General features: G+C 54.4%; 2 protein-coding genes across 3 annotated transcripts; one reads left to right on the top strand and one right to left on the bottom strand.

The window, feature by feature from the left end:
- The first annotated feature begins 376 nt into the window (after positions 1 to 376).
- Dpep1 (dipeptidase 1) lies at positions 377 to 6,229 on the top strand. Of its 2 annotated transcripts, XM_090356989.1 has the most exons (11): positions 377 to 509; positions 1,363 to 1,557; positions 3,592 to 3,724; positions 3,864 to 3,996; positions 4,111 to 4,261; positions 4,396 to 4,465; positions 5,009 to 5,185; positions 5,266 to 5,350; positions 5,439 to 5,514; positions 5,676 to 5,811; positions 5,894 to 6,229. In XM_090356989.1, exons 2-11 carry the CDS (start codon positions 1,454 to 1,456, stop codon positions 6,059 to 6,061), a joined length of 1,233 nt encoding a protein of 410 aa, XP_090213115.1. In that variant the 5' UTR covers positions 377 to 509; positions 1,363 to 1,453; the 3' UTR covers positions 6,062 to 6,229. The 2 variants fall into 2 exon arrangements, with proteins under 2 accessions (XP_090213115.1, XP_090213114.1); XM_090356988.1 differs by lacking the exon at positions 377 to 509 and having other exon boundaries at positions 1,061 to 1,557.
- Positions 6,230 to 10,103: 3,874 nt separating this feature from the next.
- On the bottom strand, positions 10,104 to 19,948 carry Chmp1a (charged multivesicular body protein 1A). Its single transcript, XM_090357099.1, has 7 exons — positions 19,684 to 19,948; positions 17,339 to 17,358; positions 14,927 to 15,004; positions 13,234 to 13,380; positions 12,768 to 12,896; positions 12,291 to 12,478; positions 10,104 to 11,529 (listed from the first exon to the last, which is right to left on the bottom strand). Exons 1-7 carry the CDS (start codon positions 19,688 to 19,690, stop codon positions 11,508 to 11,510), a joined length of 591 nt encoding a protein of 196 aa, XP_090213225.1. The 5' UTR covers positions 19,691 to 19,948; the 3' UTR covers positions 10,104 to 11,507.
- Between the last annotated feature and the right edge of the window lie 226 nt (positions 19,949 to 20,174).

Genomic DNA, 20,174 nt, shown 5'->3' with positions numbered 1-20,174 from the left:
AAAAAAAAAAGAAAGATGAAGAAGAAGAAGAAGAAGAAGAAGAAGAAGAAGAAGAAGAAGAAGAAGAAGAAGGAGGAGGAGGAGGAGGAGGAGGAGGAGGAGGAGGAGGAGGAGGAGGAGAAGGGGAAGGGGAAGAGGAAGAAGAAGAAGAAGAAGAAGAAGAAGAAGAAGAAGAAGAAGAAGAAGAAGAAGAAGAAGAAGAAGAAGAAGAGGAAGAAATAATTTGTGCGGCAAGAGATGTGACTCAAATAGTAGAGTACCTGCCTAGCAAGTGCAAAGCCCTAAATTGGAACCTTAGGGCTTGGGCAGGGAGGAGAAGGAGGGGGGGAGAGAGAGAGGGAGAGTTGTACCTTTGTAATGGCAGCTCTCTGGATCTGGACTTTACGGCCATCCTGAGCTATATAGAAGCTGACGAATTCCAGCAGTCAGGGCAGCGGATCCTCATCCTTCCTGCCTGAGAGATGTCAGGGCGGCCAGTGGGAGTGGAGACTGGCCACTGGGAAGAGGAGGTAGGATGGGGCCCAGAGCCACTGCAACGGGCAAATCAACCACCCTTAGCTATCCGGCTCAGGCTCTGCCCGCCTGTGCTCGGGTGGGCTGGGCCACTGCTGGACCTGCTGGGCACTGAGGCAGGCAATTGGTGGTCTCCTTGGAGGTCCGAGGACCAAAGCAATGGTCCCCCTATGGGTTCCTCAGAGCCCCGGTATGGAGGGGCCCTGGGGGGCTCCCGGGTGAGAGGGATGGCAGCACTGCTCCACACCGCGCGGCTGAGGGGCAGGCAGGGGAACAGAAAGGGTGGGTACTGACTGCTGCCAGCTCCAGCCTCCACTTGAGGTGCTGTGACGGGGAGGAAGCGTGAGGCTGAGAGGCCCAGCCACCCCTCATGGGAAAGTCAACAGCTGCCCCCTGTCCCCACCCCACCCCGTCCCGCTGTGACCTTGCTTGCGTGCTGCACGTCAGGGACAGGCAGAAAGGAGGGGGCTGGTGCTCGCTGGGGAGGATCCTGGCTTATCAGAGCTGGGCCTTGAAGGGCTGGTCTGATGCCATCGAGGGTCTGATGGGCCCGGAAGCCAGGCAGTGCAAAACCACAGGCAGGCAGCTATTTGTCAACCACGGCCCTGGGCCGGTCCTGCCTGGCCCCTTGTCCTTGCACCTGGGTCCCAGCCCCTCCCCAGGGTGGGATCCCACCATCTTACCAGGCCTCTGCCTCCCAGGACAGCAACGCCCAGGCTGGGGTTTGGGCCATCTACCCTACCCACCCTCCGAGAGCTCTGGTTACTCATTGAACCCAAGGCGGCGTAATCAGGACATCTTCTGGCAATAACCACCAGAACCAAAGGCCTCTGTCCACTCTCCCGGCAGGCACAACAGTTCCTCCTAGCTCTCAGCCTATGCACAGGCCAGCACAGTGACCCCAGGGCAGCCGTGGAAACAGATTCCTGGTGACCTTGACATGTGGACCAGCTGGTGGCTCTGGGCCCTGGTGGCCGTCTGTGCTGCAGACACGTTCCGGGACCGGGCAGTGAGCATCATGGAGAAGACGCCCGTTGTTGATGGGTGAGTGGCCGGCTGGAGAGCCAAGCCAGGGATCAGGTGCAGCTGTGCACCTCACCTTGGCAAGGGGCTCTGTTTCCTGGTGGGTGGGGTCTCTCAGGGAGTGGAAATCTTTGCCAGAGGTGGGGACAGGGGGGTGAGGGGATAGTGCTTGTTGGGAGCTCATTATGTCTGACTGGGGGAGTCATGTGTCCAGTCTGGGCCTCTCCCTCAGGTCCCTGGCCCTCCTCCCCTCAAGCCTTGGCCTAACGCCCAGGGCCCTCCTCTCTTGCTCTGAGACTGCTCTCTGTGACCTCTTATTCTGGAAGGGTGCTTGCAGCCCCCTCCCCCCCGGCTTCCAGCTTCCTCTCACCCCCACCTACCCTGCTCCCAGCACGGGGTCGTCATGAATATTCTAGACCCCACAGCCTCCACGACCCCCAGGCTCCACAGACACAATCTGTCTACAGGCCGGGAGACAGGAAACCTTCCCATTTCATCTTGCCATGGACAGTGGAGGAAGATGAGGGATGAGGCAGGCCACCTGCGCTCTGTGTGCTGTGTGGAGGGGGGGAGGAGAGGAAAGGAAGGAGGGGGAAGGGCCCCACACGTCCCTCACACCCAAGATGGTGGAATTTCTTACTCGGGTTGTGTTTCCTGGGGAGACTAAAGTCCCTTCGTGGAGACTCTTCTAGCCCCCCTCCCCCCGTCCCCAGAGGTCACTCTAGGTGACCCTCAGCCACTGATCTGGCTGACAAAGGCATCCTGACCCATATTGTGTAAAGCCTGGGGGACAACAGCCAGCTGCGTGCCCAGAGGTGACATTCTTGGTCTCAGCCTGGGCCCCTTTGGAAGGGGCAGCGCTGTTGAGAGGAGCTGTGGGGGAAGCTGGCTCTGGAAGCCATCTGTGGGGCAGTCAGGTCACCGTGAAGTTGGACCATGAATGGCAGGCAATCCACAAGCAGTATCAACAAACTGGACATGCTCGTGTATGGAAGGAAACTGAGTCACGTGAGTGTCAGAATAAAGAAAGGGCAGAAAGCAAACTCCCCAGATCCATAGACGTTTCTTTCAGGATAGAAAGCCTGAGGGGGATGCCAGTCAGCCAGGCAGGTCTCCTTCTATTTTATTTATTTGATTTAATTTATTTATTTTGCCAGTCCTGGTGCTTGAACCCTGGGCCTGGGCACTGTCCCTGAGCTTTTTTTGCTCAAGGCAAGTGCTCTAACACTGGAGCCACAGCACCATTTTCAGCTCTTTTGAGTAGTTTATTGGAGATAAGAGTCTCTCAGCCGGCATGGTGGCTCATGCCTCTATTTCTAGCTACTTGGAGGCTGGGCTAGACCAGGCACTGAAACCCGTGAGACTCTAATCTCCAATTAATCACTAGAAAATGGGAAGTAGGGCTGTGACTCAAGGGGTAGGGCCTTAGCCTTGAGCTGAAGACCTCAGGGACAACATCCAGGCCCAGAGTTCGAGGCCCATGACAGACCAAACAAAAATAAGAACAGAGGAGTCCAACAGATTTTCCTGCCAGCCCAGGCTGGCTTTGAACCGTGATCCTCAGATCTCAGCCTCCTGAGACGCTAGGATTACAGGAGTGAGCCACAGGTGCCAGCGTCAGCAGAGACTGCATCTCACCATGAGTTATGGGGATGCATCTGTTTTACAGGTCGATAAATGGCATGCCCCTCAATTCACAGCCTCTTTTATAGCCCCTGGGTATGTTTGGGAAGGAGGTGGGAGACGATTCTGATTCCGGGAGGTCTGCAGCAAGGGCAGTTTCTGGCTGTTAGGGGCAACCGTGAGTGTTTTGAGTCTATTCATCGGTGTACAGCGCAGCCATGCTCAGTGCCGGGTTTTGATGCCGGACACTCAGGGTGCATCCCGAGGGTCGTCAAGCTGTCTTACTTGATTTGGTTGGTTATGGGGCTTGATCTCGGGGCTTGACCACGATTCCTGAGGCCACCGCTCCAGGCGGCTGTTCTACTACTTGGAGCCCAGCTCCTCTGTGGATGAACTTCATCCCCTCTGACCGTCACCCTCTGCCCTCCCCAGGCACAATGACCTCCCCTGGCAACTGCTGAAGCAGTTCAATAATCGACTGCTGGACACGAGAGCCAACCTGACCGTGCTGACGGGCACCCACACCAACATCCCCAAGCTGAAGGCTGGCTTTGTGGGGGGCCAGGTATGTGACACGTGGGTCCACTCCACTCCATGTCGGTGGGAAGCCTCAGGCACGGGCTTCCTGGAACACTGACACCTGGGCCACCCTGGGGCTTCCAGGAAGACCAGATGCCCTCAGCTCTTGCCCCCTTGGTCCCTAGTTCTGGTCTGCGTATATGCCCTGTGACACCCAGAATAAGGATGCCGTGAAGAGGACACTGGAGCAGATCGATGTGATACACCGCATGTGCCAGCTGTACCCGGAGACCTTCCAGTGTGCCACCAGCAGTGCGGGTGAGTCCTGGCCCCCAAGTCCCCTCCCAGGCTTCCTCTTGAGCAGGCAGCGCTGGTGCTAGGCTGGACCTTGAGCCTCAGACACCCCTTCTGCCTCCCTTCTGTTCTGGGTAGACATCCAGAAGGCCTTCCAGGCGGGGAAGGTGGCCAGTCTGATCGGGGTCGAGGGTGGTCACTCCATTGACAGCAGCCTGGGCGTCCTGCGGACACTCTACCACCTGGGCATGCGGTACCTGACCCTCACTCACAACTGCAACACTCCGTGGTGAGTTCCCACTGCGGGGATGAGGCCGTGGTCAGGAAGCAGTTGTCACAGACTCTGTAGGCAAGAGTCCAGCTGGTGGGCAAGGTGAGACCCACCCCTTGCACCACTCCTCCACCCCTGCACTCTGTCTCCAGGGCTGACAACTGGCTGGTGGACACAGGAAGTGACGAGGCCAGGAGCCAAGGGTTGTCACCCTTTGGAAAGGTGAGGGGGAGGACAAGGACCACAGTCCCTGGAGGAAAAGGCAGAGGGCTGGGAGATGGGCCAGAAGAGGTGTCTCAGCTGGGCATGGGTAGCTTCCTTCAGTGGCTCTGGCCTGTAACCCTAGCTACTCAGGAGGCTGAGATCTGAAGATCACAATTCAAAGCCAGCCTGGACAGGAGAGTCCGTGAGATGCTCATCTCCAGTTAACCACCAGAAAACAGGAAGTGGCACTGTGGCTCAAGTGGTAGAGCGCTAGCTTTGAGTGGAAGAGCTCAGGGACAGCGCCCAGGCCGAGTTCAAGCTCCAGGACAAACACAAATAAGCAGCAACAACCAACCAGAAGTGGTGCCTCACTCCCCAGGACCTCAGTTTCCTCATGAAGGGAGAGCTAGTGAACTGCTAGGCCCCGGGGGGAGGCTCACTAGAACTTCCTGGTGTTCAGAACGCTGGATCAGGACGGGCCTGGATCTTCTAGTCACGGAAGGGCTAACTAGCACACCTGGTCCGGCACTCTGGCGTCGACTCAGCCTCATCTTTCCCCAGCGCGTGGTGAAGGAGATGAACCGCCTGGGCGTCATGATCGATCTGGCCCACGTGTCTGTGGCCACCATGAAGGCCGCTCTGCAGCTGTCTGAGGCTCCCGTCATCTTCAGCCACTCCTCAGCCTACAGCCTGTGTAAAAGTGGCCGGAATGTGCCTGACGACGTGCTCCAGCTGGTGGTGAGGGGTCTGGGCAGGGAGGGGTGTCCCTGCCCCCCAGGGGCCTGGTTTTCTCTCAGCTCCCACCTCTCTCTGAGCAGAAGAGCACCCACAGCCTGGTGATGGTGAACTTTTACAACGACTTTGTGTCCTGTAAAAATGAGGCCACCCTGTCTCAAGTGGCTGGTAGGTTGGGGGTACCATGACAGCGGGGGCAGGGACACTCGGCCTCACACCTGTCACTCCCCGGGCGCCATGTCTGTCACTTCCACAGACCACCTGGATCACATCAAGAAGGTGGCAGGTGCTGAATCTGTGGGCCTTGGAGGAGACTTTGATGGTGTGGAAAGGTAAAGGCCAAGAGCTGAAGGGTAGGGTGGCCCTGCCCTGTCAGCATGGGGTTGAGGGAGGCCCAGGGAGAGGAAGGAAGCTGTGCTCAGGGGAAACATCCTGACGTCCCCTGCTTGGGAGCAGCCATTTGCAGAGCCTGGCACTCTTGGCTTTGGTACAGGCTCCCCGTGGGGCTGGAGGATGTCTCCAAGTACCCAGACCTCATTGCCGAGCTGCTCAGGAGAAACTGGACGGAGACGGATGTCAGGGGTGTGCTGTCAGAAAACTTGCTGAGGGTCTTCTCCTTAGTGGAGCAGGTGAGGATGAGGTTGGTGGTCACGCATTCCCCACGCTCCCCTGTCTGCTGGGCCAGTGGCTGACCAGCCTGTGTACCCCCAGAGAAGCAATCATACACAGGCCCCTGATGATGAGCCCATCCCCCTGGACCAGCTGGACGGCTCCTGCAGGACACAGTACGGATACTCAGAAGCCCCCGGCCTTCACCGCCAGCCCGGGGCCTTGCTGGCCTCCCTGGCTACGCTGATCTTTAGCCTGAGTCTTCTGTGATGCCTTGGGAATCAGAACCTACTTCAGAGCTCCTAGAGCTGAGACAGGACAGCTGAGCCTAAAGTCCACAGCCCCGGGACCCCACTGCCTGTGTTCAAGGTCCACCTTCTCCTGAGCAGACGCCGGGCTTGCCAGTGTGAGGCAGGGGCAGTTGAGGGTGAAGCATAATGGACCTTCAATAAAAAAAAAAAAAAAGGTCCCTTGAGGTACTGAGTGTGTGCTGTCAGCACCCCGCCACAGGGGCTGCATTCCTGAGCACCACCTGGAGGGTGGGTCTGTGAAGATGGACCCAGGTGGTCTGGAAGGTGAGGGCTGTCTGCAGAGACAGTGCTCAAACATGTGGCTAAGCCTTGAGGGCCCCATGTCACCAGCGTGTGCCCACACGTGTGCACATGCGTGCAGTCTGGCACACACAGAATCTGCAGCCGTAACATGCTGTCTCTTCAAACGCCTGTACACCACATGTGCTTCCACCCATGGGGACACACACATGCACGTTCACTCCACCTTTCCTCTCGCTTCTATAGGAACCTGCACTTGCAGAGCAGTTCCTTGATTCAGCCTCTGGAGGAGGGGGGGGCGGGGAGCAGCGTCCAGATGGGAATGCTTCCCAGCCACCACACGCCCCACAGCGGCAGAGGCCGCCTCAGCCTGGGCTGCCCAGCAGAGTCCTCTGCTATTAGAGATACCCAGGCCTTCGTCAGGCTATGGGAGGCTTGGTGAATAACCTCAGGGCCCAAGAGCACCATCATTGCCCCTTCCTGGCTCTAGTCAGTGTCAGCACTCTGTTGGGACCCACCTGGCCCCAAGGTCCACATGGGGTGGGGATGGCTAGGCATCATGGCATTTTCTTCAGGTGTCCTTGCTGAGGAGTTGTGGGGTCCACCACACATTGGAAAAGGTCGGCTAGAGGGTTTAACCCAGGAGGCCAGGCCAGTTGGGGGGTGTGGAGATAGGCCTGCCTGACTCCAGGGCCATGGACCCTGACACAGAACCGTGCTTCCCCGCCCGTCCTCATACACCATCAGGTAATACCTCCAGACAGCTAAGCACCCAGACAGCTGCTGACAACCTAGGGTCAACTTAAAGGGAAAAGGTCCAGTGAATTTCTCAGCCTCCTCTGGGCCAGCTTGTGGAACAGCTCCCTCTGGTGGACCTCATAATATTGGATCTAAAATAATCAGCTACAGTAACATCATACCAATTCACCAGAGGATGCACCGGCCTGCCGGTGTGCATCTGGTTCCCGAGTTCTTCCTGAGACCAGTAGTTGGTTTTCACATGTCCCTCCTTCTTCCCTTGGGTTGACCATCTTCTGAAACACACAGGCCTCCCTCCCCAGAATAATCCAGTGGGAGGGCAAGCCACACAAAGGAGGGGTGAGGCTGAGGCCCAACCCACAGCATAGAGCCCATCTTGGGGTGCAGGCAGACTATAGCCTCCTTGGCTGTCACTACTTAAGAGCCCACATTGAGGAGCATCAGGACCAGAGGGGGGAAACAAATGTACAAAAGACTTCCTAAGCCGGGTCGGTGGCTCATTCCTGTGATCTTAGCTACTTAGGTGGCTGAGATCTGAGGATCCAGATGCAAAGCCAGCCCGGGCACAGAAGAACCTGAGACTCTAATCTCCACTTAACCTCTAGAAAACAGGAAGTGGGGGTTGGCTCAAGGGTAGGGGGTAGCCTTGATCTGAAGAGCTCAGGGACAACACCCAGGCTCAGGGGTAGGGCAGTAGCCTTGAGCTGTAGAGCTCAAGGACAGCGCCCAGGCCAACTTCAAGCCCCATAACACACCAAAAACAAACAAACAAACAAAAAAACCCCCAGCAAACCCACCACCACCAACAACAACAAAAAGACTTGCTAGTTTTGCCAAACTTGCCACCCAAATAATACAGAACAATATAGAGAGGAAACCATGGCTGTGGTAGTGTTTGTGTGCACCTCTATATGTGCAGAAGTCTCTGTACATTTGTGTGTACATGCAAGTATGTGCAGCAGTCTGCATGCATATGTATGTATGCAGAAGCAGAAGTTTGGCCTGCAGGCACAGTGCAGTCTCACACCAAGTCTGGCCCCACAGTGGAATGCCAGAAGGTGGCTGCTGCCAGCGGGGTGTGTAAAAGCAGGCCAGTACTATTCTTACAATCAGGTGAGAGCTACACCCGTGCTGCTCTCTACTGGTAAGGAACAATTAGCACACCTAAAACATCCGTGTACAACAGTGACCAGCACTAACCTAACGTGCTGCAGATAAACTAAAAAAGCAAAAACCAGAGTGAAGAAGTGAACGATGGCCACCTTCTCCCTGTCAAAGACAGTTCAAGAATGCAGTTGAGGGGCTGGGAGTGGGGCTTAGTGGTAAAGCCCTGGCCTAGCATGCATGAAGCTCCCTATCACACAGAAAAAGCCCCAAGTAGTGAGGATGTGGCACAAGTGGTAGAGTGCTAGCCTTGAGCAAAAAGCTCAGGGTCAGTGCCCAGGCCCTGGGTTCAAGTGCCAGGAGGAATGAAATGCAGTCTCTGTTATAGCAGAAGGTATTAGTGAGAGGAAGTTGATTTTTTTTTTTGTGCCAGTCCTGGGCCTTGAACTCAGGGCCTAAGCGCTGTCCTTGGACTTTTCTCAAGGCCAGAGCTCTACCACTTGAGTCACAGCACCACCTTTGGCTTTTCTATGTGTGTGGTACCGAGGAATCCAACCTGGGTCTTCGTGCATGCTAGGCAAGCGCTCTACCACTAGGCTAAACTCCCAGCCCAAGAAGGGGTTGATCTAATGAAGGTGAAAGAAGATGAACATGGTCAAAACAGATTGTCCCACTGTATGAAACAAGACAATGAAACCTGTTGAAATTGTATTAAAAGGAGAGAGGAGCATGCTGAGTAGGGAATTGGAGTACACTGTGTATATGCATGTATATGTCACAACGAAATCCCCCTTTCTATAGCTAATGCATGCCGATAAAAAAAAAAAATAGCCAGCACTGGTGGTTCACACCTGCAATCCTGGCTATTCAGGAAGCTGAGATTTAGGCACCAAAATCCCTGAAACTGTGGGGGGTTTTTTGTTTTATTTTTTGGCGGTTGTGGGGCTTGAACTCTGGGCCTGGGTATTGTCCCTGAGCTCTTCAGTTCAAGGCTACCGCTCTACCCCTTGAGCCCAGCACTACTTGGGGTTTTCTAGTGGTTAATTGGAGATAAAAGTTTCACATTCTTTAGTGTTGGGGCTGGCTTTGAACCGCAATCCTCAGATCTCAGCCTCCTGAGTAGCTAGGATTACAGGTGTGAGCCACCATGCCCAGCTCCCCCAGACTCCAATTAATCACCAGAAAACTGGAAGTGGCATTGTGGTTCAACTGATAGAACACTAGCCTTGAGCTGAGGAGCTTAAGGACAGCACCCAGGGCCAGAGTTCAAGCCCTGTGGCCAACCAAAAAAAAGAAAAAAGAAAAAAAAAAAAAAAGATGGCTTTAGAGCAGTCGGGCATAACAGCTCACACGTGCAATCCCAGCCCTAAGAAGGCTGAAGCAAGAGGACTGTTGAGTTAATGGACAGGCTGGGCTGCATGGCAAGACTGTCTCTAAAACATGTTACCTGTGGGAGAGGCACGCTAACCTGGTCCTCAGGCTCCCGTGTGCACCTGAACATGTGGGGATGTGCAGACAATGTAGGCATCATTCTCTAAAACCCTTGCAGCTCTGGCTGCTGCTAGGGACGGCCGAGCAGGGACAGTGCTGGAAGCTGAGCACTTGCTGAGTGCTCAGAGGCCAACCTAGGCATTACAAACTAGCTAGGATCTCAACAACTCAACTTTTGTTGGTTGAGGTTTTCATAACGACAGAGAAGCTGTTGTCATGTCAGTCCTCTCCCTACTGGAAGTCTGTTTCGTGCACACTCCTGCCTCTCTTCTTTTGCCCTCAGAACTCAACTGCTACCTATTCTAATTCAGGCTCCTAGGAGAGGGCGGATGCATACAGGGTCCCACATATGGCTCCCCAGCCACACCACGGCAGCAAAACAAAGCTTGACAACATTTGTAGGGAGGAACCCATTTATTCACTACAGCATTTTAATAAGGCCGTACACCCACTTTATGATGAGCTCAGCCCCAACACTTCCCGCCCTACTGGCACTTGAGGGAACTCTGCACCCTGGATGGGGTAACAGCTACCCTCACGGCTCCCCCAGGACAGGGACAGCTCCTCTCAGACACAGAGTGGATTTCCAGGGAGCCTGGAGGGACAATGGGTAGATTGTGTCTTGGCATCCCATATCCAGGCCCTGCCATGTCACCTCACCTCCCTCAATAGCAAATTGTAGTGTGGAACACCCCAAAATCCAGAACAGAAAGAACCAAACAGCGAGTCCAGGTAAGTGCCCATGTTTCTGAGTGAACCTGCAGTCTTGAGTGGCAGTGCTGACATGCTCATTGCTTTGCCAGGACCCAACCTCCCCTATGCTGCCACTTCTACTTTGGCAACAACAAAACAAGAATAAAGATCTGGGAGCATCAGGAACGTGAGAAAAGTTCAGGAAACAGAAAAATCAAACAGTAGCCTATGCCAAGCCTCTCCAGTCACCCAGGGGCCACAAGTGGCCTGTAGCCAGTCGTCCAGCTTACGGTGGAGTCTATGCCAGCCACAGAAACCTGGCCAGGCTGCCCTCTGTCGGCCACTCTTCTTCATGTTCAGGCAGGAGGGGGAAACCAGAGGGGACACACAGGGCAGCCCACTGAGTGACAGGCACGGAGGAGGAGGCTGTGTGCAGGGCAGGCACAGAGCGGGCTCAGCCCATGTGGCCCAAGGCACCTCTGAGGCAGCCGGCAAGGGGAAGGACACCCAATGTAGTTACGCCAGACTTGGGACTGGGCGGTTCTGACCCTGTGGGCTAGGCAGAGGAGCCAAGGACAGAGGCCCAAGCAGGCTCATCCAACTGGCAGCTATGGACAATGCCCTCAGCTTACAAGGACAGAGAAGAGGACTCAGGACTGTGTTGGTGGCACTGGACATCCAGGTCTAGAGGCAGCTCTTCAAAGCTGCCAGGCAAAGGGTGCCTCGGACCCTCACTGGCAAACAGCAGGTAGCAGATGTGCAGTCACTGGACACCAAAGGTCCCACAGTGTTGTGCTGAAGTCCACATGCACCACTGGACAGACCCTGCCAACTGCACCAGCAGAGGACAGAGAGGGGCTCGTCAATCTCCTGGCTATGGAGTCACAGAAGCCACGCTCACACATTTGTGCAAACTCAACTGTGGGACAAAGATCCACCTACACCTAAAAGAAACAGGATCAGTTCTGAGGCACCTAGCCTGGCAGGTGGGCAGGGCCAGACAAGGCTGCTGCTCAGCTCTCTGCAGGGTCAGATGAAGGTGAGCACTCTGGGGGGAGGGGGGACAGGAGTCTCCAGCACAACACAGGCAGGGGTAGTGCCACCCCTCGGAGCTGCAGCTAATTCCTCAGAGCAGCCAACCTGGAAATCAACAGGATTCTGGTGAGACAGGGAAGGGGCAAGAATTGCCCATGACATTGTGTCTACATCAGACATCTGCTAGAGCCAAGGCCTTTTCCTCAGACCACATAATCAGTTTCCCCCTTAGCCTCAGCTTTTCAGAACTGTCCTAGGATAACAGGTAAAAGATGCTAGGAACAGCTGCATACGTGCCTTATTTATTTATTTATTTATTTATTTATTTATTTATTTAATTTGCCAGTCCCGGGGCTTGAACTCAGGGTCTGGGCACTGTCCCTGAACTTCCTTTGCTCAAGGCCAGCACTCTACCACGTGAGCCACAGTGCCCTTCTGGCTTTTCCTGGGTAGTTTCACTGGAGGTAAGAAGAGTCTCATGGCCTTCTTCTGCCCAGGCTAGCTTCCAACTGTGATCCTTGGATCTAAGCCTCATGAGTAGCTAGGATGATGGGCGCGAGCCACCAGTGCCCGGCTATCTAAGATTCCCTTTCCAAAGGGAGCTTGTGCAAATGTGTAGGTCTATAACTGACACCAGCTGCTGGCTCTAAGTCTGGCCTCAACAGCGGGTCACGGGGGAGGCCTGTTCTAGGCCCAGGTACTCCTACTCTCCTCCAAGCTCTGCTGCTAAGGATCGTCCTTCCACGGCCACGCCCCAGCCAGGCTGTCTCAGGGCTCCCCACCTGCACCCCTCTGCACATGCACTCCCAGGACCCAGCAGTGATGCGGGTACTGCTGCCACAGATGGTGCCACCCTGCCACCCTACCTCCTTGACAGCTGGTCCTCCTGGCTGCGCACAGAGCTCTCTCCCACAGCAGCAGCACCCTCAGGCAGCTGGCTGAGCTGATCCAGGACTTCCAGGCCATTCTCCTCGGCAATCTGCACAATGAGGCTGTCCACCTGCTCTTGAGGAGTGGTCAGTGTAGTGGCCGAGCTCATGGAATCCTCCATCACCTGTGAATAGCTACAGCTGAGCAGCCAGGCCCCTGGAATCTCGACGTGCTTACCAGGCTTAGCGTGTCTCACTTGCTCTCCATCCACACAGGCTTCTTAATCAGGTGCACTTCCCTGGTCCTCATCCCTTCTAGCTACCACACTTGCTCACTGCCTGCCCGCCCACCTGTCCGCCTTCAGGGAGCACTTTCCACCCGTCTGTGCTTTCTAACAGGTTCTCACTGGACTCTAGGTGGTCAGCCCAGGAGCCACCTTGAACAGCCGCGCCCAGCCTGCGCGGGCCACATACCGACGTGTGAACATCCAGGTTCTGCACCTGCTGCTCGAACCTGTCCATCACTGCAGACACCTTCTGGAGATCCATGGCACTCAGAGCCTTGTCGAGAGCTTTGGTCACCTGTGCCATGTTCTTGGTCACCTGGCACAGGGGAAGGTTGAGACAGGAACAGAATTAAAGGCAGGCAAAGGTCACCAACGGATGACAGGGATGGGTATTCAGAGTCTCAGAACTGCTGCTGACTACACGCATGCACTGAGGAGACCAGCACATGGTCCCCTGAGGACAGGTGGCAACACTGTGGGGCCCTCTTGGCTGTGAGTCAAGCGCCCTTGCATGGCTCCCCCGCCCAGCCACACAGGTCTGGCCACACCAGCCCTGTCTCTTCTGGAATGCTGCAGGACCCAGGCCCACTGAACAGCTTTCCTGGGCCTACTGTGCCCTCTCCAGCCACACAGCGCCAGTGCCTAGCACTCACCCCCTTCATGGTCACAGCTGTCTGGACCTTGGAGGCCACTGCATCTACACGGGACGCCATGCGGAGCCAGTTCACACTTTCATTCTTCTTGCGAATGGCATTTTCAGCATACACTCGAGCACATTCCACATTTTTCTGCTGAAGGGCCTAAGAGTCAAGAGAAAATACTCATGGGAGAACTAGCTTTGTCTCCATAAGCCTTGCCTGCTGGAAGCTTGGTGCACACCTCTGCACCACAAGGGCCAGGGGACTTTTAGTCCTCCCCTGGTCTCCTCATCAAAATATCTGCGACTCCCACAGATGTGCTGAGCCCACTGAAGCTACTCCCACGCCTTAGCGGCACAGGGACAGGCGGTGACTCACTGAAGACTCAGGAGCTAGAAGCACAGGTGAGGAAGATACAGTACACTGCGATATAGGAAACTACACAGGTTCCTTTGTCCTGGAAGCCAGAACATGTGAAAATTTACCAACATAACTCCAGAGCTGATGTGCCACAAAGCAACATTTTGAGCTGCACAAGACTGGGCTGGGCCAGGCATGGCAGCTCATACCTATAGCTACTCAGGAGGCTAAGATCTGAGGATTGCAGTTCAAAGCCAGCCTAAGCACTAAAGTCCATGAGACTCTTATCTATAATTAACCACCAGAAAATCAGAAGTGGTGCTGTGGCTTAAGTGGTAGAGCAATAGCCTTGAGCTGAAGAGCTCAAGAACAATGCCCAGGCCTAGATTTCAAGCCCTATGACTGACAAAAAAAAAAAAAAAAGTCAAAAGTCTACATTAAGAGGGGCCGGGAGTTTGGCCTAGTGGTAGAGTGCTTGCCTAGCATGCACGAAGACCCGGGTTAGATTCCTCGGTACCACATACATAGCAAAAAGCCGGAAGTAGTGCTGAGGCTCAAGTGGTAGAGCTCTAACCTTGAGAAAGTCCAAGGACAGGGCTCAGGCCCTGAGCCCAAGCCCAGGACTGGCAAAAATAAATAAATAAATAAAAGTCTACATCAAGAGCAGAGCAGTCACCCATCTTTCTTTTGCACTGATCATCTTCAGGAATGGGCAGCTTCCCAGGAGAGGAAAGCCTGCAAGCCTGACACCCTACAGAGGCCTCCATGTCCCTGTCTAATGCTGAGCCCAGGGTGCACATGCGGCAGGATAGAGTGGAGAATGGTGAGACAGGGGCCAGGACAGCTGGAAACCATGTCCTATGCAATTTAGGCAATGCAATCTCAGAATGTCAAAAGGGAGTAAGAGATATTGACATGTGAAAAAATGAGTAAAGGCCATGTTCTCACACATTTGATCTGGACACTCTCCATTCCGGGGATGTGGCCTAGTGGTAGAGTGCTTGCCTAGCATGCACGAAGACCCAGTTTTGATTCCTCGGTACCACATATGTAGAAAAAAGCTGGAAGTGGTGCTGAGGCTCAAATGGTAGAGCTCCAGCCTTGAAGAAAGTAAATGGACAAGCTCAAGTCCAGGATTGGCAAAAAAAAAAAAAAAAAAAGCTGGAAGTGGTGCTGTGTCTCAAGTGGTAGAGCACTAGCCTTGAGAAAGCCCAAGGACAGCGTCCAGGCCCTGAATTCGAGGCCCAGACCTAGCAGGAAAGAAAGAAAAAAAAAAAGACAGAAAATAGAGAAGAAAACAAAAACAAGGGAAGAAATAAAAAGAATGGAGACCAGAGAAATCACACACCTTTTTTACTTTGGCTTGTTCGGCCTTGGAATCCTTCTCAGCTTTTTTGGCCAGCTTCTCCAGTTGTTTTGCTGTGAACTGAGCAGAAACCATAAGGCTCCCAGCATGACACAAAGGGCTTACCTTCAGGTCCCATTCCTCAGGTATCCCACTACTGCCCTCTTTGGGCCTGGCCCTGCGCCAAGAAGGCACAAAGTGTGGGTGCTTGGTTCAAGTGGTAGAGTTCCTGCTTAGCAAGCACAAACTATGTTCAAACCCTCTGCTGCTAAAAATCCCAACACCCACCTTGGGTTATATACTGTAACATCTCAAGAAACAGATATCTTCTCTGCTCTCTGTGAGGCTACCCATAAGAATAGAATTTAGCAGGGCCGGGAGTTTGGCCTACTGCTAAGTGCTTGCCTAGCATGCACAAAGACCCAGGTTCCATTCCTTGGTACCACAAACATAGAAAAAAGCTGGAAGTGATGCTATGGTTCAGGTGGCAACCTTGAGGAAAAAAAGCCCAAGGACAGTGCTCAGGCCCTGAGTTCCATGCCCCAGGACTGGCAAAAAAAAAAGAAAAAAATAGAGTTTAGGCTGGGAATGTGGCTGAGCAGTAGAGTGCCTGCCTAGCATGCATGAAGCCCAATCCCCAGTATCAAATAAACAGGAAAAGCTGAAATGGTGCTGTGGTTCAAGTGCTAGCTTTGAGCAAAAGAAGCTCAGGGACAGTGCCCAGGCCCTAAGTTCAAGCCCTAGGATTGGCAAAAAAAAAAAAAAAAAAAAAAAAAAAAAAAACCTAAAAGAATAGAGTTTGAACGGATGTTCTAATGACTCTATTCCTACTTACAACAAGGCTACAAGGAGCTGGCGCCTGTAATCTGTGGCTCAAGTGGCAGAATAATAGTCTTGAAGAGCTCAGAGACAGTGCCTAGGCCCGAGTTGAACTCCATGACCGACACAAAAAGGGCTGGAAGTTTAGCCTAGTGGTACAGTGCTTGCCTAGCATGCATAAAGTCCTGGGTTAGATTTCTCAGTTCCACATATACATAAAAATCTGCAAGTGGCACTGTGGCTCAAGTAGTAGAGCACAAACCATGAGAAAGCTAAAGGGCAGTGCCCAGGCCCCGAGTTCAAGAACCATAGATGACAAAACAAAACAAAAAAAAAGCACAAGGACCCAAATTTAAGCCCTAGCACCAGAATAAAACAAAAAAGAAAGTTTCAGGTACCTTAGAGTAAAACAGAATTCTAGACAAAAAATAACTCCAAAAAATGTCTCTCCACAGAATACTGCATGTGTAGTTTCTAGAAACCTCACTGCTTTGCTGACACCTAAAGGAGACAATATCAGCATCTCCACTGTACCCCTATTAACCTCATTGTGGAGCCAGAGATCAGGTCATCACTGCCAGTCCACAGTGAGGCTCACATTGAGCCACACAGGCCTAGTGAAAGACTCTCCACAAACACGGCTCTCCTGAGGGAGAGCCCACCTCACATCGTGCCGTAAAGCTTCAGGTGATGAGGAAGAATCCCAGAGATACATTTAATAGTCCTGACCTCTCTCCAGCCAAGCTTATCAGGGATTCAGGGATAAATAAGACGCTAGCCCTGGATGAATAACTTTTTTTTTTCTTGGCCAGTTGTGGGGCTTGAACTCAGGACCTGGGCACTGTCTCTGAACTTCTTTTACTCAAAGCTAGCACCCTACCACTTGAACCACAGCACTACTTCTGGCTTTTCCTGTGTATGTGGTACGAAAGAATAGAACCCAGGGCTTCGTGCACACTAGCCAAGCACACCACCACTAGACCACATCCCCAGCCCCTGGATGAATAACTCTTAAGAGCATTTAAGGGAAAAGGAGCAGAAACATTCTCTGGGTTCTTAGGAAGCTACAAATACCTACCTCAATAGCAAGGATACTAAGCTGTCCACACAAGTCTCCTTCAAATAGGATGTTAAAGGATTCCAGCCACAGTTATAAGATACTATACTCAATCTTTCATGGAAATGATTTGTTTCTACTTAGCCAGAAACAAAGAATGATACTCAGATTTAGCAATAATCCTGCCCTTGTCAACAACCGTTCAACTTTTTTTTTTTTTTTTTTGCCAGTCCTGGGCTTGAGCTCAGGGCCTGAGCACTGTCCTTGGACTTTCTCAAGGCTAGAACTCTACCACTTGTGCCTCAGCACCACTTCCGGCTTTTTGCTATGCATGTGCGGTACCAAGGAATCGAACCTGGGTCTTCGTGCATGCTAGGCAAGCACTCTACCACTAGGCCAAACTCCCGGCCCCCCCGTTCAACTTTCATAATTTGCCCCTGACTTTGTGTTTTGAAGATCTGAGGGTGATTTGTATTATCTGTCTTCATTTGTTAATCACTGGGATAGGCGTGGGGTAAAAATGGTCATTAAATACATACCTTCAGCTGGAACAGGGTATCTGTAAAGACAGAGGAAATGGTTTCAGGACACTAAGAAACATGACAATGGGGCTGAGAGTTTGGCCTAGTGGTAGAGTGTTCACCTAGCATGCATAAATCCCCAAGATCGATTCCCCAGAATCACATACACAGAAAAAGCCAGAACTGGCACTGTGGCTCAGGTGGCAGAGTGCTAGCCTTGAGCTAAAAGTGTTCAAGAATAGTGCCCAGGCCCTGGGTTTAAGCCCTAGGACTGGCCAAAAAAAAAAAAAAAGTTATCTGGGCTGGGGGGCATAGCCTAGTGGTAGAGTGCTTGCCTAGCAGGCATGAAGCCCTGGGTTCGATTCCTCCATACCACATACTCAGAAAAAGCTGGAAGTGATGCTATGGCTCAAGTGGCAGGGCGATAGCCTTGAGCAAAAAGTGTCCAAAGACAGTGGCCAGGCCCTGAGGTCAGAGTTCAAGCCCCAGGACTGGCAAAAACAAACAAACAAAAACATGACAATGGGCTGGGAATGTGGCTTACTGGTAAGATTGCTTGTCTAGCATGCATGGAGCCCTGGTTCAATTCCTCAGCATCACATAAAAAGAGATGGTGCTATGGCCCAAGTGGTAGAATGCTAGCCTCAAGCAAAAGAAGCTCAAGGGACAACGCCCATGCCCTGAACTCAAATCTCAGGACTAGCAAAAAATCAACAAAACAAAATAAACAAGAAAAAACATGACAAGACTGGGCACAGTGGCTTATGTCTGTCATCCTAGCTACTCAGGAGGCTGAGATCTGAGGATTGAGGTTCAAAGCCAGCGCAGGTGCTAAAGTCCATGAGACTCTTCTCTCAACTAACCTCCAGAAAATCAGAAGTGGAGCTGTGGCTCAAGGGGTTGAAGATCAGCCCAGGGTCAGTGCCCAGCTCAGAGTTCAAGCCCCATGATCAAAAAAAAAACCAACTATTTGTCATTTTTTGGGGGGTCGGGGGACTTGAACTCTGGGCCTGGGCTATTCAGCTCAAAGCTAGTGCTCCTCCACTTTGAGCCCCAGTGCCACTGCCGGCTGTCTGGTGGTTAACTGGAGAGGAGAGTGACATGCGCGGTGATCCTCAGATCTCAGCCTCTGAGCAGTCAGGATCCCAGGGGTGAGCCTCGGGCACCCTGCTTGTTTTCTATGTATCTTCATCTTCCCAAAAGCAAATGGGTTCAAAGAAAGCGGCAAACCCTGGACCTTCAGAAGCTCCACCCACGTGACTTGATGATAGCTGACATTTCTAAACCACATCATCAGCACGGGGACACTTCACACACACACACACACACACACGGGGACACTTCACACACACACACACAGGGACACTTTACACACACGGGGACACTTCACACCCACACGGGGACACTTTACACACACGGGGACACTTTACACACACGGAGACACTTTACACACACACACGGGGACACTTCACACACACACGGACACTTTACACACACGGGGACACTTTACACACACGGGGACACTTTACACACCCACACGGGGACACTTTACACACACGGGGACACTTCACACACACACGGGGACACTTTACACACACACCCACACGGGGACACTACACACACACACACACGGGGACACTTCACACACACACACGGGGACACTTTACACACACGGGGACACTTCACACACACACATACACGGGGACACTTCACACACACACACACGGGGACACTTTACACACACACACACGGAGACACTTTATACACACCCACACGGGGATACTTCACACACACGGGAACACTTCACACACACACACACACACACGGGGACACTTTACACACACGGGGACACTTCACACACACACGGACACTTCACACACACACACACACACGGGGACACTTTACACACACGGGGACACTTCACACACACACACACACACGCAGGCACGCCGGCCTGTGCGCCCCGGTCCCCGGCACGATCGTCTCACGGGCGGCAGCGGCCTGGCCCGCGCCCGTCCACCCGCCGTGGCGCCGAGCGCCTAGGCGCTGGCACGGGAGGGACGCGGTGGGCGAGGCCGCCGCCGGCCCCCACTGCCGCCTGGCACCGCCCAGCGCCGCGGGCGCGCGCCACCCCTCCACCGCCCCGGTCGCGAGGTCCGCGCGCCCCGCCCGTCACCGCCGAGCCTCCTCGCTCTTCGGGATCCGGGCGCTCAGCACCGGCGGAGGCGCCCGGACCCCAGAGGCAGGGAGGGGGGACGAGCGAGGGCGGCGGGCGGGCCGGCCTCGAGCGGGGCCCGGCCGACCCGGGGCTGGGGCCTCCCTCGAGCCCCGCGCGCGGCCCGCGGCCGGAGGGGGCCCCTCACCGTCCATGGCCGGTCCGGCAGCGCAGCCCGGGGCTCGGCGAAGGCGGCAGGACCGAGCGCGGCGCCCCGCGGGCACTTCCGGGGTCTCCGCGACGTCCGGGCGGGAGCCGCTCTCGCGAGAGGACCCAAGCCCCGCCCCTCGCCTTGGGCGGGGCGCCGCGCGGTTTCCGTGGCGACCCGCGACGCCCCCGCCGCCCGGCCGCTCTGTGAGTCACGTCCTCCCCCGGGCGGCGCGCAGGCCTGACGGCGGGCTGACGGCGGGCTGACGGATGGGCCTTTCCAGAAGCAAACCCAAACCCACGAAAGGTAACGGGCCCCGCTCTCCCGGTCCCCCCGCTCTCCCGGCCCCGCCCCCCCGGCCCCGCCCTCTCGGCCCTCCCCCCCGGCCCCGCCCCCCCGGCCCCGCTCTCCCCGCTCTCCCGGCCTCCCCCCGGCCCCGCCCTCCCGGCCCGGCTCTCCCGGCTCCGCCCCCCCCCGGCCCCGGCCCCTCT

The sequence above is a fragment of the Megascapheus bottae genome, chromosome 24 (genome assembly GCF_031878675.1).
Source record: "Megascapheus bottae isolate mThoBot1 chromosome 24, mThoBot2.hap1, whole genome shotgun sequence".
Taxonomy (NCBI): Eukaryota; Metazoa; Chordata; class Mammalia; order Rodentia; family Geomyidae; genus Megascapheus; species Megascapheus bottae.
The sequence above is the reverse complement of the archived record's forward strand: the minus strand, read 5'-3'. Positions and strand labels throughout refer to the sequence as shown.

Bases quoted from the DNA above. Each gene is read 5' to 3' on its own strand.
- Chmp1a (XM_090357099.1), bottom strand. The intron at 15,005-17,338 runs GTATGTATTTAA...GTTTCTGCTCAG, and splicing joins ATACCCTGTTCCAGCTGAAG to TTCACAGCAAAACAACTGGA. The intron at 12,479-12,767 runs GTATGTGGCCCG...AGCTATTCACAG, and splicing joins ACCTGGATGTTCACACGTCG to GTGATGGAGGATTCCATGAG.
- Dpep1 (XM_090356989.1), top strand. From the start codon at position 1,454: ATGTGGACCAGCTGGTGGCTCTGGGCCCTGGTGGCCGTCTGTGCTGCA. The intron at 5,515-5,675 runs GTAAAGGCCAAG...GCTTTGGTACAG, and splicing joins GACTTTGATGGTGTGGAAAG to GCTCCCCGTGGGGCTGGAGG. The intron at 5,812-5,893 runs GTGAGGATGAGG...GTGTACCCCCAG, and splicing joins TCTTCTCCTTAGTGGAGCAG to AGAAGCAATCATACACAGGC.